This window comes from Tarenaya hassleriana, unplaced genomic scaffold (assembly GCF_000463585.1).
Source record: "Tarenaya hassleriana unplaced genomic scaffold, ASM46358v1 Cleome6, whole genome shotgun sequence".
Classification (NCBI taxonomy): domain Eukaryota; kingdom Viridiplantae; phylum Streptophyta; class Magnoliopsida; order Brassicales; family Cleomaceae; genus Tarenaya; species Tarenaya hassleriana.
In genome coordinates this window covers 2853765-2868780 of record NW_010968505.1, presented here as the reverse complement: position 1 = coordinate 2868780, position 15016 = coordinate 2853765, and the positions used below count along the sequence as shown (strand labels likewise).

The window sequence follows — 15016 nt, the reverse complement described above, 5'->3', positions numbered from 1 at the left end:
CCCGGTGTTGAATGAATGGGGTTTTTATTTTGAATTTTTGGATTAGTTTTTGGTTTTTGGCTTTTGTAGATTTGTAAATAAAAAAAAATGTAAGCTTTTGGTTTTTTTTTTTTTTCATAAAGTAGTTTTTCTGGTTTTTAAAATCTAAAAATTCCAAAGGATTTTCTCCATTCAAAGGCCTGATTATGGGCTTTGCATGAAATGTCGTTTGCTGTTTCCATCATCAAACGTCGTGGCGTTTATGGCACGAATAAACAACACTCAGTGAACATTCTCTCTCTTCCCCCCCTCTTCCTGTCACAAAGGAAAAGATAAAAGGGAAAATTTTCTCCCAAATTTCAGCCTCCACTCCTGGGGGCCTTATCTCCATTTCTTTGTCCCCATGACAAATAAATAAATTAAATACAAATAATAAATAACTATTATTTACGCTTTATGGACGTTGGTTTTCAGTTTTTTTTTTTATTCTTAATGAATTTCCATGGACCATAGCTCTGCACACAGAACCAGAGATTCTTCCTCTCCCATGGGCTAAGTGAAAAAAAAAAACAGGTGTTTCTTCTTTATTGCTCTGTAATAGAATTTCCGGTTTTTGTCTCTTCGAAGAAAGCGTACGGATTTATGTTTCCCTGAAATTTTGGAACTCCATCTAATTTTTTGTGTTCTGATTTCTCTTTGCATCTTTGAATCTCCGAAAACTGATCGCCGGATGGAGTACTGATAGGGGTTTCTCTGGTTTGTTTTATCGTTCTTCTGGGTGTAGATTACGTAAAAATACCCACTGGAAAGCGCGGATCTTTCTGCGTTTGGGAATTTGTTTGTACGTAAAGGCCTGTGTATATGTATCCGCATACGTTCCAGGAACTTAATTTTCCTCTGTCTCATCTTGTGTGTAATATTTGCCTGTGTTGAGAGATTCTGAAACTCGGATCTCTTGCATGGTTTGAGAAGAACGCTTATTCTGTTTCCAGGTATAACTCTCAATCTGCAGTTATGGCTAAAGAAGACATAAGTGCTCGAAAAGGCTCTCCAGTTAAGGTAACCATTTAAATCACTTGGTTCGAGCCGAGGTTCTTGTCTGATGAGGAAAAAAAACAGAACCCGTTACTTGTTTGAGTTTGATATTCGCAGAATCTTGGTGTCAGTTCATTGTTCTTGAATCGAATTACGCCCACTTCTTCAGTTTTTGGTACAGATTTTGTAGCTAATGCGTAGTCCTGAGCTATCGAAATTATGATCCTGGAGTTGATCTTGTTGGTGTTATCCTTGAAAGGTTACAAGAACTATGAAAGGGCATAAGACCGGCTTTTTAAACTATTACAGGCAGTTAATGGAGACTATAGCTGCAAGTCATGTGCAGAAGGAATCAGTTGCAGAACAGTGAGATCGAGAACGAAGCTGATGAACGTTCTGATAGAATGTGGAAGGCCACACGAAGTGGAAACCGTCTTCAGAACTTTGATAGATGCAGGCCATAAACCGTCCTTGATCACATACACGACTCTCCTTGCTGCAACGACGGTTCAGAAGCATTACGGCTCGATACGCTCCATAATCTCACGGGTCGAACGGAGCGGGACAAAACCGGACTCAATCTTCTTCAACGCAGTGATAAACGCCTTCTCTGAATCGGGGGAAATGGACGACGCGTTGGGAACTTTGTCGAAAATGAAAGAACTCGGTCTGCAACCCACCACCAGCACGTACAACACGTTGATCAAAGGGTATGGAATCGCTGGCAGGCCCGAGATTTCGTCAGAGCTGTTGGATTCGATGCTTGAAGATGAGAATAGCGGCGTCAGGCCCAATCTCAGAACGTTTAACGTGCTCATTCAAGCTTGGTGCAGGCAAAACAACGTCGAGGAGGCGTGGAATGTGGTCCGTAAGATGGAAGGATGCGGAATTCAGCCTGATACAGTGACTTACAACACGATAGCAACGTATTATGTGCAGAAAGGGGAGACCAGGAGAGCAGAAGAGGTGGTGGTTGAGGAGATGATGATGAAGAAGAAGAATAAGCAGAAAGTGAAGGTGAATGGAAGAACTTGTGGGATTTTGGTTGGAGGGTATTGCAGAGAAGGGAAAGTGAGAGATGGATTGAGATTTGCCCGTAAAATGAAAGATTTGGGAGTGTATCCGAATCTTGTGGTACTCAACTCTTTGATCAAAGGTTTTACTGAGGTCATGGACCGTGATGGCATCTATGAGGTAATTGTAGTCTCGTCAATATTATAAATATCTCATTTAGAATAGAAAACCAGAACCCGTGAAACTTAATCCGAATCCGAACCACAAGTTTCGATGTTTTACCTTGGAGGAGAGATCAAATTCTGAAATCTTGTCCGCTGAAAATGCAGGTTCTAAGCCTGATGAAAGAGTGCAAGGTCAAGCCTGATGTAATAACATACAGCACAGTGATGAACGTTTGGAGCTCAGCAGGGTACATGGACAAATGTGCACAAGTGTTCGAAGAGATGATCAATGCCGGAGTCAGACCAGACGCTCACGTTTACAGCATTCTCGCAAAAGGGTACATTAGGGGGAAAGAACCCGAGAAGGCCGAAGAGATTCTGGAGAGGATGATCGAATCGAAACATGAATGCAGACCCAACGTCGTGATCTTCACCACTGTGATCAGTGGGTGGTGCAGTGGCAGAAGGATGGAAGATGCCATTAGGGTTTTCGATAAGATGTGTGAATTCGGGGTTTCGCCTAACCTGAAGACGTTCGAGACGTTGATGTGGGGTTACTTGGAGGCCAAGAAACCATGGAAAGTGGAAGAGGTGTTGCAGTTGATGAGAGAGTTCGGTGTCAAGCCCGAGAAATCAACATTCATGCTGTTAGCAGAAGCTTGGCGTGTAGCTGGAATGGCGGAAGAGTCTGACTTTGTGCTTAATGCATTGAAGAGCGGAGAGATACCCATTGACAGGTTAGAGAAGCTTTACCAGAAGCAGACATGGAGCTGTAACCAGTTGCAGATTCCGGTCGGAAAATGGGCAATGTCGACTGTCAAATCCATGATGAGCCTATCTGTTCAGACGGGTAAACTCGGAGCTAGGGCACGTATCATTTGCCAGAAGCAGTCTCAAGGGCAATTTGGGATCTACAACCAGCTTGCTTCACATTCATGTACAGTGTTTCTGAACTGAAGAACCCAAAAAAAGGACTGGCTCCACCCTGTTGTCCATGTTCATGTCTGAAGCTGAAGATTTGAACCTCATTCTCCTTCTTCGTCTTCTTTTGTTGAAATTTATGTGTTTAATACTATGAAAACTCACTCTGTGTACATTCATATAAGATTTGTTATATATATATATATATATCACAGTTCTTACACAGTTTCTGTTTTACATGGCTTCTGAAACTTCATTTTCTGGGTAGAAAGTACAACTAACCACGAACCCAGGTTTGCTGAACATGCAAGTAGAGGTGGACATTTTTATCCGAGAACCACGGGTTTCCGGATACCCTATCTCGCGGGTATCCGAGACTCATTATCCGTGAGTCAATGAGATAGAGATCGTGTCTTGTGAGATGGAAAACCCGAGTTTCGGATTCAGGTTCGGGTTTGAAAATTTCGTCATCTCCCAGGTATTCGATACATTAAAAATTACAAAAATACCCTTAATATTTAATAAATTTACAACAATAACCTTAACAATTGGACTGTGGGCCTCGCCCCATTAAGATATGACCCAGATTACAATTGAGTTTTGCTCCTTTTCGTCCCACATCGGAAGATGGAATCGAGGGTAACATGCGATATGGAGAATAAAAGGCGCTGACCAATATTTCGAACAACAAAATAAATTAGATTACACGGGTTTGGGTTTCACGAGTACCCGGTCTCGTGTCACGGATATCCAAAATTCGGGTATCCGGGTTTTGTGAGATAGATATTGAGACATTGCAATCGAAAACCCGATGAAACCGAAGTCGAGATAAGGGTATCTTAAAAAGTTCGGATATCTGCCCGTGTCCACCCCTACATGCAAGAGAGAAGTCAATTTGTTTTTATGTTTGTGTCCCAATACTCTACATTTTATTTTTGACCCATAACTTTCATTTGTTGTTTTTTTCCCTCTGATAATTTTTTTTCACGTTTTTTAATAAATTCATCAACATTAACATCAAATCGCCTTAATCCCAAGTTTATTTGGGATCGGCCGCGTGGATTCTTCGTTTCCGCTCATTTCGGTTTCGCTTTACTTCTTTCAAAATTTATAACAATTCCAAATCATTTCTAATTACACGTTCCCAAGTAAACCTAGATTTAGAAAAAATAAAATTTACAAAAGAATTTGAATAGATCGGTCGATTCGATCTGAGTTGGAAATTTATAGGATCGGATTCCAGGTTTAATTATATAGATTCGAAAAAAAACGGACCGATCTAAATCCGAACTCAAAACCCTTAGATCGACGTGAACCCAAACTCGAAACTCTCGAATCGAGATTCGACACGGCCAGATTGACACCCCTACATGATTTGAGAAGTACGATCATTAGTAAGACCAAAATAGTATAATTCACTTTACTTCAAAAATATAATCAACTTATAAAGTTTGAGAGATTTATTTATGTATAATGGAAATCACACTAAATTACTATATCTGTTTGTGACAAAAAAAAGATTATTAGAGGAAAGTATTTTACAAAATCATAAAATCAAGATTTATTATATTAATATGTTTGTATTAGTGTGGTCCGATCGTGTATTTTGTGTTGGTGCATAAAGATTTTATTTTTTTATTATCGGAATTTATTTATAGTATTTAATGAATCACGTGAACGAAGGAAGGTAAAGCCAAGTCAGCAATGATGGATGTCTGATTTGTTCCAACCCCATTTTCCTGAGAGAGGGAGAGAGAAACCCTAGATTTGGTCTCCGTTACATTGGGGTTCCTTCTCTGACCAAAGCGATGGTGTTCTACTTCAAGGCCCGACCGGAAGCCGGCGATTACACCATCTTCATGGGACTTGATAAGTACGAGAACGAGGAACTCATCAAGTATGGCTTCCCTGAAGATATCTGGTAATGTTTTGTCATTGAAACCTGAATTCTGTAATTCGATTTTCTTGTTGTCCCCGAGTTCGTCCTGGTCACGGTTCTGGACAGAGCAGTTTCCTTGGTTCCTGAGATTCTGTTGGAGTTCTGTGAAGAATTGAAATGAGGGGGGAAGAAAATGAGGGTTTTTCCTTATCTAAGTTTTGGGTTTTCATTCTTTTTTTTTATTGGACTCTACACAATGACGCCTTATCTTGTTGTTTCTCATCCTTTGTCTTGTTTGAATTTTTGGATTATGCATTATATCTGATGATCAGGTTTCTTAGCCGTGAATCTTCGAGAAAGTTGTGAATTCTGGTAGAATGTGATTTCCTCTGTTTAGTTAAGATCTCTGAACTTTTCTGGTTGCTGAGAGATGCAAAAGAAATGGCGGAGAATTATGGCTGTCTTCTGTTTGAAAGTTACCATCTGTAATTGCCCTGTTTCAAACCTTTCGTTTCTGTCTGATAGTTAAACAGGCGTCTTCAGGGAGACCATGCTTGAAAGATACCATCATTTTTATTTCTGGTGTTAGATTGCTTTTAGTCTCTGTTGATCGTGTAATGGGGTTTTCACACAAATGGTGGTCTGTTGACGTAAAGTGATGTTGGTGTTCGGTTCTGGTTAGTTGCTAAGAAATCATTCAGGAAGGAACAATGAGAGAATTTAGTTCCCTTTCCTTAAAGCCCTGATGTTTAGAAACATCACTGTTTTCAGATTGAAAACAGCTTCTGAATGCGGTTCGGAGTCAATTGCTGTCATGCTGGTGTAGTCACCTATTATATAGTGTTACTATCAAAATTGATGAAATCCCTGAGATATCGGTGGCAGCAATTACATATCCATTCATAATATAAAAATGACAAGTCTTTTTTTTTATTTATATGACCTAATCAGACGTATGGCTATTTATTGAGCAGTGAATTCAGTTCTCCTGAAGCACATAGTTGTTATTCATTGTTGTCTGTTGTCTTTTTCTACCTTATTTGCTATTTTGATGTCGCGATGGCTATAGAGAACGGACACAACATTACTTTTTAGTTTCAAATTTTACATTTTGACTGGAGTTTTGTGGCTTTTATATTGGTCATAGGCTGTTGTTCAACACTGTTTCTGGGAAGCAACTTAAATTTTAAAGCACATTTGATGTAGGTTTCATGTGGACAAGATGTCATCTGCTCATGTTTACTTAAGGCTCCACAAAGGTCAGACTATTGATGACATTAGTGAAGGAGTGGTGGAGGACTGTGCTCACCTTGTGAAAGCTAACTCCATCCAAGGCAAATTTCAAAGCTTTTTTTTTCTCCTTTTTTGGAACGTAACTTTTGGATGTGATTATTCTTAGACTAAACTGTTTTTACCGTTCAAAATCATTTCAATTTCTTGGGTTTCTAGCAAAATCTCAGATAATGGCTGTTTTCTCATGGTTCTCTTGTCTGATATTATGTGCCAGGTAACAAGGTGAACAATGTGGATGTTGTCTACACTCCATGGGCCAATTTGAAGAAAACAGCCTCCATGGATGTGGGTCAAGTCAGTTTCCACAATCCAAAGATGGTGAGCTTCTCTATTTCTCAAGAAATTTTGCTTGTGTAGTTATACATGAAAAATGCACGAGCATGATATTATGAATAGATAGAGATACCTATCTCAATTCTCTGTTTTTTCCAGGTTCGGACAGTTAGAGTGGAGAAGCGGATCAATGAAATAGTTAACAGATTGAACAAAACAAAAGTTGAAAGAAAACCTGATTTGAAAGGTAACTCTTGGGTTTATGAGTTTCTTCATTGTACACCAAATTCTGGAAAATTTTTATTTTTGCAAGTGATTTTACCTGCTCATGGAATGTCAGTTTACTGGCTGACGGTCCAGTCAATCGTTGTTTTAGTATCTCTAATAACTAGTGTTTTCCTCTTAATTATGTTGATGAAGCCGAGAGAGAGGCAGTGGGTGCTGCAGAGAGGGCTGAGAGGAAGCAACAGCTGAGGGAGAAGGTCGTTTTTTTATGTTACACCTTCAAATCTCTCATCCTTCGGGCTACTGAAATATTCTTTCTCGGACTCTTTTTTTCTCATACGCAGAAAAAGCGTGAAGATATGGAGAGGCTTGAGAAGGAAAAGCAAGCCGAGATAAGGAGTTACAAAGGCTTGATGGTATCGGAGAAAATGACATCAAACAAAGACATAGCTTCAAGCAACAAATCACTTCAAGAACTCGAAGACGACTTCATGTAAGGGCGAAGATACGGGAAAAAAAAAGGAGAAAGATAGAAGAAAAAACAGCCCGGGGTTCGACATTTTACCAGAGGTTATCATCCAAGCTATTGAAAGGCAATGTGTTCCCTAGCAAGAATTATGTGATTGCCCGGTTTGATGTTTGTTTCAAAGTGTTGGAGACAAAACCCTAATCCGGTTCTTGGGGTTCTAGCCATGGAAGTGGTTCAGATGCTTAAAATCTTGTGAAAAGAGAGGAGCATGAATGTAACAGACAAAGGCTTGCCCAGTGATATTTGGTAGTGTTGTTCATGGTTTCTGTCTGTGCATGTTAATAATCTCTGTTTGTTCTACCTTATACTTTTATTTTTTTACCAAAAGGGCCCCATTATTTATGGAATTTATAGGGATAACCCTGATTCGTGAATCGCTTAGATATAATATTTGCATTATAAAATTTTAAGAGAGGCTATAAGTGAACATGTCACTCCACACTCTAATTACAGTTTTTACATTTTCTTATACAAACTAGAACTATTTTTCATATTTGAAGTTTTTTCCGTTTTAATAACTACTTTTTAATATAAACTAATATTTAAAATTCTTAATTTTATTATTTCATGTTCGATATATAAAATCGGTGTTCATATGAATTTATACAATAAATATTCAGTACAAAACTATATTCATCTATATATTTTATCATGTCTTGAACATTTGCAGCACTTTTTGGAACATGTTTGGTCTAAAAGTGGGGCCAAGGCTTCAAACGGTTGTATTTTTGGGCCGCCAAAACCGGGCACTACATATTGGAGGTTCATTCATATATAGAAGAATTTGAATTAAACCCAACAACTCTTTTTCAATTTGATTAGGAAATATAATCTAAATGAGGTTACAAAAGTAACGAAAAATGGATTTGGGGTGAAATACATAAATATAAAAAAATATGGGGAGAAAAAGAGAAGAAACAAATAATGATATGGCCGTTGTATGCTTTAAAAGTTTCAGACACGTGACAAGAAATATTTAAAATGAACGGTTGAGATAAACTTGAATATTAAATCACAGCCGTTGATTTAGAAGACCAACGCTTGGACCTATATAGGGTTTGAAAAAACCACACTCGAATGGAAATCATCCGCCCTTTGAGTTTGAATAAGCTGCTCACGCGACCGTTTTGTTCCTCTCTCTCTCTCTATTTTCTCTCGCTTTCTTGAGATAAATTCTCTTTTTCCAAACAGGCTCTGGATTTTTCTCTGTGATCAAGCTATCTAGTTTTCGCTTTTGTTTCTTGGGACGGGCCGCCTTTGGTCTCTCCAGTTGCGCGAAGTCTCGATCGATTTGTGGTCATGTTTATGCTGGTAGGTGGCGTCGGTGAGTTTGTGGCTTTTTATCTGCTGAATTTGAATTGTGTCTGGTCGATCTTCATATCTAGGTTGGATTTGGTCTGGTGTGTTGATGCATTTAGTGCCTGGTTAATCAAATCATATCTCTGAAAAAAAGGCTCGAGTGTCTGGGATCTGATTCGAGGATCGCCATTTTCAGAAATCGAAGCTAAAATCAGTTCCGTCTTGTCTTATTCTTCGAATTTAGATGGTGTTGAAGTTCTAATTTGAATTAGGTTGATAGCATTTTTTGTTTTAATTTTTTTTTCGTTGCTTCTTTTTCGTCAGCTCGTGGAATGGTGCAAACGAAGGGCTGAAATCGTTGTAGGCTATTGACTATAATGTTTCGGAGTACAAATTGCGAAGAAAATAAACGTCGTGTTGGGATTGGGGTAAACATTGTTGCTTTTTTGTTGAGAAAGTATGCAAGGTGAGTGTACACCAGTCTCAAACCTCAATGAGGGGCTCATTGATGGAAACCAACGAACGCGTCACGGGTATGCCTTTTTTTTCCTTTTTTGTGCTGCTAATGAGTTGTCAATTCTCATGGATATGCCTCCACATGTTTGGAAGGCCATTCCCTTGATAATACATATTGTGCATGTATGAACAAGCACGATTGACAAGTTTCTACTTTTGTTTCTATTCTGTGTCCATCTAAGAAGATTAACATGTTAGTCAAGCCATCAAGCACTGAATTGCATGGAAATTGCTTTTGCAGGAGGACTAGTGGCCCTGCAAGACGTTCCACCCGGGGTCAATGGACAGCAGAGGAGGTGGGAATTTATGTCTCATCCTGCTTTCATTCTTAATAGCTGAAAACACAATGGCAATCCTCTCTGCCTATCCGTTCTTTAATCCGGTGTCCTGTGTTTGATATAAGCAAGAGTCTGGCCTGTGTTTGTTGAGTTTCATTATGATAACTCCTTGCACCAATGATCATGTTTGCGTATAACTGATAGTTCTTTTTGCTTAGTTTCCTTTGTATGCTTAGATTTTTATACTGGAGCGGAGATACTTACATAAATATTACATAATACTTATCTGCATACTGACTTGTTGAAATTCTGACTTTGATATTTTCTTTCCAAATATGTTTTCAGGATGAGATCCTGAGAACGGCTGTAGAGCGTTTTAAAGGAAAGAACTGGAAAAAGATAGGTTTGTAGAACAAATTTGACATAATATGTATTTCTTGTCTTTCTTTTCGTAAATTTGGAATGCCACTCATTCTGTTCGGTATACTTTTTCATGAATTTTAGCCGAATGTTTCAAGGATCGGACAGATGTCCAGTGCCTGCACAGGTGGCAGAAGGTGTTAAACCCAGAACTTGTGAAAGGGCCGTGGACAAAAGAGGTGAGAATACAGCAGAGACTGCTTCGTGTTATGTGCATTTTGCATACTCTGTGAGCTTTATAGTTCTGAAATATCCTTGGTGACACTGCTTCTTGTTGCTCTCGTACATGTGTGAAGGAGGATGACATGATAATTCAGTTAGTCCATAAATATGGACCGAAGAAGTGGTCCACAATTGCTCGGTATTTACCTGGGCGTATAGGGAAGCAATGCAGAGAAAGGTCTACACTCATAGACTTGCTACTTTTTGCTAACTATAATGGGACAATTTTGCAGGTTGGATTTGAGCAGTTTTGCATTATAAAAATTGCATGGGTATTTAAAACGATTGTAATTCATGTAGGTGGCATAATCACCTCAATCCTTCCATAAACAAGGAGGCCTGGACTCAGGAAGAGGAGCTAATTCTGATTCGTGCCCATCAGATTTATGGAAATCGATGGGCAGAGCTAACAAAGTTCTTGCCTGGGAGGTACACGCTTTTACTGTCTTTTGAGCATTGTTATACATCATTCTTCTCACAATATTCTTTTGACTGTTCCTAGAAATATCATTCCTCTTCCTATGTTATTAACAGGACGGATAATGGGATTAAAAATCACTGGCACAGTTCGGTTAAGAAGAAGCTTGATTCCTACCTGGCGTCTGGCCTTCTTGATCAGTACCAGGCCTTGCCTGTAGTTCCTTTCCAGAAGAGTTCCATGTTTTCATCTTCTGGTCTTATGCAGAGAACTACTGATGATAGTGGGTGCTCAGGTGGATTGGAAGAGAAGGAACCTGAAAGTAGTAGTCAGAATTCAAGTACGGCTGGCTACTCACTATCTGCTACAGATTTTCCTGGACTTTCAAGTACCGGGCAACACTTCCACACAAGTGAAAATCCATGCGAGAATGAGCATGCCACACTAGCAGCATATAATCTAGATCGGTTTTTCTACCCTGAATTGGAAGATATAGCAGCCACTGTTTCAGAAGTATCTTGTGAAATGGAGGATTCCTCAAAGTTTCCTGATCACAGTGTAGTAACTTCTTCAAGCCAGGATTGCCAATTCAGTTTGCAAGATCTACCTGATATTGCTTCACTTGAGCTGAGGCAGGAAATATCAGAGTTATCTACCATCTACATGAATGAGGGAATCAAATCTAAAACTCCACCAGTTCAGACATCATCTAGTTTGCAAGATTCGATTTCTATGCCAAGTATGGATATTGCTAGTTATCAACACTTAACAAATCTTTTGATATCTGATGGTGAATGTTCTGGGGTCCTTTTCACCAATCAAGAAAATAAGGAGCTGTATGTCTCTGGATCCTTGCTTCAAGAGCCAAAAGTGGCTGATCCTGCAGAACATCGAGATTCTTCTCTCTGCTCATCATCTTCAGACAATCAGATATCAGAAGCTACCAAAACTCTTGCTCTGCAAAGCTGTTCTTCAAGATTCTCTGCACTGGCAGCACCATGCAAGGAAACTCTCCGGCCCACTCCTTTGATAATATCATCTGATAAGTGTACTAAGGAATCAGCTAGGTTGATCTGTCATCCTTTTGAGGTAGAACCAAAATGCGGCATAAATGCAAAGGATAGTTTCATATACATTGATGTTCCAACCAATTCTCCTTGTGCCAATGAGGAAACTGAAACTTCTGGCCAAAAGGACCAATCATATCATGTGAATGACTCCAAAAAGTTGGTTCCAGTAAATGATTTTGCTTCTCTGTCAGATGTTAAGCGAGACTCCCCTCCTATCAAATGCGAGCCAGATGTGAATAAGGAGATGCAGCATGAAGACCTGGGAGCTTCTTGTCATGAATCTCTTTGTTTTCCCAGCCTAGATCTCTCTTTTTTCAGCTGCGATCTTACGCAATCAAAGAATGATTTGCTGCAAGACTATAGCCCTCTTGGTATGCGCAAGCTACTGATGTCCACTGTGACATGCATGAGTCCCCTTAGGCCATGGGACTCTCCCACTCGAGATCACAGTCCAGGTGCTGTTCTCAAAGCTGGAAAAAAGACATTTGTTGGTGCACAATCAATCTTGAAGAAACGGAACCGCGAGCTTCTGACACCACTATCAGAAAGAAGAAGTGATAAAAAGCTTGGAACTGATATAACAAGCAGTTTGGCAAGAGATTTTTCACGTCTAGATGTCATGTTTGGTGAGAGTGGGGATCAAGAATCATCTCTATCATCTCCTACATCTATATCCGTGAACTATATTGGTGCCTCCCATGAAGACAAAGAAAACTGTTGTCGAGCTTTGAATGTAGAGCACGAAGAAAATGGGAAGGATAAGTCTTCTTTGCTGTCAAGTCGTAAAATGTCTGTGGAAAACATCCATTGCAGAAATTCTCTTAAGAATGGAGAACAAGCTTGCTCGGAATCAAATACTGAGGCAAAGGATGTATCTGAACCAGCTGCTCAAAATGTAAGTCTGTGGTCTTACATATTTTGAGTCGTCTACTTTCCCACAATCTATTAAACCTCCAGGTTCTGGTTTTGCAGAAATATTTATACAACTTGTTACTATCTGATGATGGCCATAGCCATCTTCTGGTGCTATCTGTGTTCCTAATCTCCGTTAAGATTCCTTAAACTGCCTCAGTTCACCTGTTTTGAACTTAGCAAATTTGCATTTTCTTTTCTTTTAGAAATGGCATTTTTTCCCAGAACTTTTGCTGTGGTACTGGATTTAAAATGACCCTTTACTGCTTTTACATGTATTTAGATCAGAAACCTATAATGATCAAATAACTGTACCCGAACCAACAGGTTTCAGTTGTGTATCATAAAACTGACCTCTGATTGCATTGTGCTTTAGAATTCATACCCTATGCAGCATTGATTGTCTGATAACCGTAATGTCAGTTGATCATTGATTTAGACACTGCAATTTGCAAAATTCTATGTGCATATGTTAATCCAAATAGAAAATTATTGCTCTCAAGTACAAACCCCCAAGAGTTATAGGCATTTCACAGTTATTCACCTCAGGAACTATTTGCTGCCATTTATGTGTTTTTACATTCACATTCTGCATTTCAAATCTCATGCAGGATGAGAGCATCTACTGTGTTCTTCCAGAACGCAATACCAACAAACAAGTTCCGTTTTCACCTGATCAATCCATTTCCAGGGCAGAAAAATCACAAGTTTCCACCCCAGGAAGCCACTTGCACAGAACTCTTATGGTCACTTCTAACAAAGAACATTCTTCTGCAAGTCTCTGTTTGGTCATTAATTCGCCTTCTCGCATAAGAAACATGGAGGATCATCTTGTTGACAGCAGCACAAGCAATATTGCCAACGATAATCTTAGCATGTACATCTTGGTTACTTTTCCATGACTTCTTTTTCTCTGTTTTCCATCAGTTCTCCTCTCATCAACGTTTTTCTGGGTTGATCTACAGATTATGCGGAACTCCATTCAGGAGAAGTCTTGAATCCCCATCAGCCTGGAAATCTCCCCTGTTCATCAACTCTATCTTTTGCAGTCCAAGGTTTGACACAGAAATGACCCTTGAGGTACGGACACTTGTTACAAAATAGGAAAGTAGATTAAAAAGCTGCCCTATTCAACAACATTCGGAAACTCCTCAGGCCATGTTCTCTAAGAAAGATACCTTTTTACTCTTGAAGCATCAGTATTATGTCATGTTACGCTGTTCTTTCAGGACATTGGCTACATTTTCAGCCCTGGGGACAGAAACTACAACGCTGTAGGACTCATGAAACATCCAAGTGAGCATAAGGCCGAAGCATCGACAGATGTTAAGGAAGTTCCATCAGGTGACGAAGCTCCAAAAAAATCATCGAGACATACCCAGATGAACAAAGATAACGAAAATGCTCGTGGTGTCCAGGTATGTTTTTGCTACTTTAGCATTATAAGCCAAATTTTTTAACTCTAGGAGTAATTTTGGTTTAGTTTACTGAAACGTTTCTGGCATCATTTGAAACCTGAACTTGGTATATACCTCCCGACAGTGAGATCAGTCATGACTTTTTGGTCTGAATCGAAATTGCAACCTTAGTTTCAGAGTAGTTAGGAGATAGATTTGGTTTAGGGGGCATTTGCAGCAGCCACCTTTAGCATTACAAGCCAAATTTTTTATCTATCTGGTTTCGTTGAATACACATTTGCCCCTGTTACCTATGAGAGCTTCCTCTCAAGATCAGTTATTATCAAACTAGAAACCCAACCAAAATCATCAAAAAAAAAAAAAGAAGCAAATTGTATATTCATCAATTATACACTGAAAGTCTGAAAAGCAAAGGAATGAAAATGAGAAACGGGAATAGCCCGGATGCATCTTTTTCTTCCCTTTTATCAAACTGATCCATTATAATATGGAATGTTTATGTGAGATGCTAAATCTGAGGTGACGATAAATCAGGAGGAGCGCCGTGTGCTGGACTTCACCGATTGCGAGTCGCCGGTGAAATCAATCAACTTCAAACGTTAAACATTCCACCTACTGCAGGTAAGAAAAAAGAAATCTTCTACATCATACATATACATATATAACTGTGTATATGTATGCATATATACATATATAGAGAGAGAAAGAGAGAGCTATGTAGATGGTGTTCTGTATGAGTGTTCGGAATGTATACATATTTATGTAATGGACTGTTTGGTGTTGGTTGTGCTTCTAAGGTTGGTGCTGCTGTGCGTGTGTGCGAGTATTATATGATAGAGGCCAATTAATGCATCAAACCCCTAAATTTCAAATATCTCGTCTACTAAAGAGATGGATATGTATCCATCAACAGAGAGAATCCAGCCTGTGGTTCGATTTCGGATTTGGATTTTGGCCACCAACCACGGGTAACCTGAGCAAAGAGGGTGTGTGAGGGCGTGTAGGTGAGACTGGAAATGGACGTGAGGACGTGAGGGCAAGGGAGGCAACAGTATTGTCGTGACTGAGGTACGAAGAATCGCTCGTTCGTCCTTACATAGCCTTGCCTCTCGGGACCGATACATCTCTCTTTCCACGCGTTGACACTCTTT

At 39.5% G+C, this 15016-nt stretch overlaps 3 protein-coding genes across 8 annotated transcripts; all 3 read left to right on the top strand.

Annotated features, from left to right (window-relative positions):
• Positions 1 to 400: 400 nt before the first annotated feature.
• Positions 401 to 3338, top strand: LOC104799204 (pentatricopeptide repeat-containing protein At5g25630). 3 transcript variants are annotated; one of them, XM_010521606.2, is made up of 4 exons: positions 401 to 548; positions 969 to 1038; positions 1324 to 2208; positions 2358 to 3338. In XM_010521606.2, the coding sequence occupies exons 2-4, from the start codon at positions 994 to 996 to the stop codon at positions 3147 to 3149; spliced, it is 1722 nt and encodes a 573-aa protein (XP_010519908.1). In that variant the 5' UTR covers positions 401 to 548; positions 969 to 993; the 3' UTR covers positions 3150 to 3338. The 3 variants fall into 3 exon arrangements, with proteins under 3 accessions (XP_010519908.1, XP_010519906.1, XP_010519907.1); XM_010521604.2 differs by having other exon boundaries at positions 401 to 552; positions 972 to 1038; XM_010521605.2 differs by lacking the exon at positions 401 to 548 and adding an exon at positions 591 to 611 and having other exon boundaries at positions 972 to 1038.
• A 1472-nt stretch (positions 3339 to 4810) lies between these two features.
• LOC104799203 (coiled-coil domain-containing protein 25) lies at positions 4811 to 7625 on the top strand. Its single transcript, XM_010521603.1, has 6 exons — positions 4811 to 5034; positions 6199 to 6326; positions 6500 to 6603; positions 6718 to 6805; positions 6979 to 7040; positions 7128 to 7625. The coding sequence occupies exons 1-6, from the start codon at positions 4922 to 4924 to the stop codon at positions 7278 to 7280; spliced, it is 648 nt and encodes a 215-aa protein (XP_010519905.1). The 5' UTR covers positions 4811 to 4921; the 3' UTR covers positions 7281 to 7625.
• A 765-nt stretch (positions 7626 to 8390) lies between these two features.
• LOC104799202 (myb-related protein 3R-1) lies at positions 8391 to 15009 on the top strand. 4 transcript variants are annotated; one of them, XM_010521601.2, is made up of 13 exons: positions 8391 to 8623; positions 8936 to 9144; positions 9369 to 9423; positions 9751 to 9808; positions 9910 to 10004; positions 10122 to 10225; positions 10348 to 10476; positions 10582 to 12430; positions 13059 to 13324; positions 13413 to 13527; positions 13677 to 13865; positions 14400 to 14486; positions 14779 to 15009. In XM_010521601.2, the coding sequence occupies exons 2-12, from the start codon at positions 9071 to 9073 to the stop codon at positions 14466 to 14468; spliced, it is 3003 nt and encodes a 1000-aa protein (XP_010519903.1). In that variant the 5' UTR covers positions 8391 to 8623; positions 8936 to 9070; the 3' UTR covers positions 14469 to 14486; positions 14779 to 15009. The 4 variants fall into 4 exon arrangements, with proteins under 4 accessions (XP_010519903.1, XP_010519902.1, XP_010519901.1 ...); XM_010521600.2 differs by lacking the exon at positions 14779 to 15009 and adding an exon at positions 14663 to 14764; XM_010521599.2 differs by lacking the exon at positions 14779 to 15009 and having other exon boundaries at positions 14400 to 14661.
• Positions 15010 to 15016: the final 7 nt, after the last annotated feature.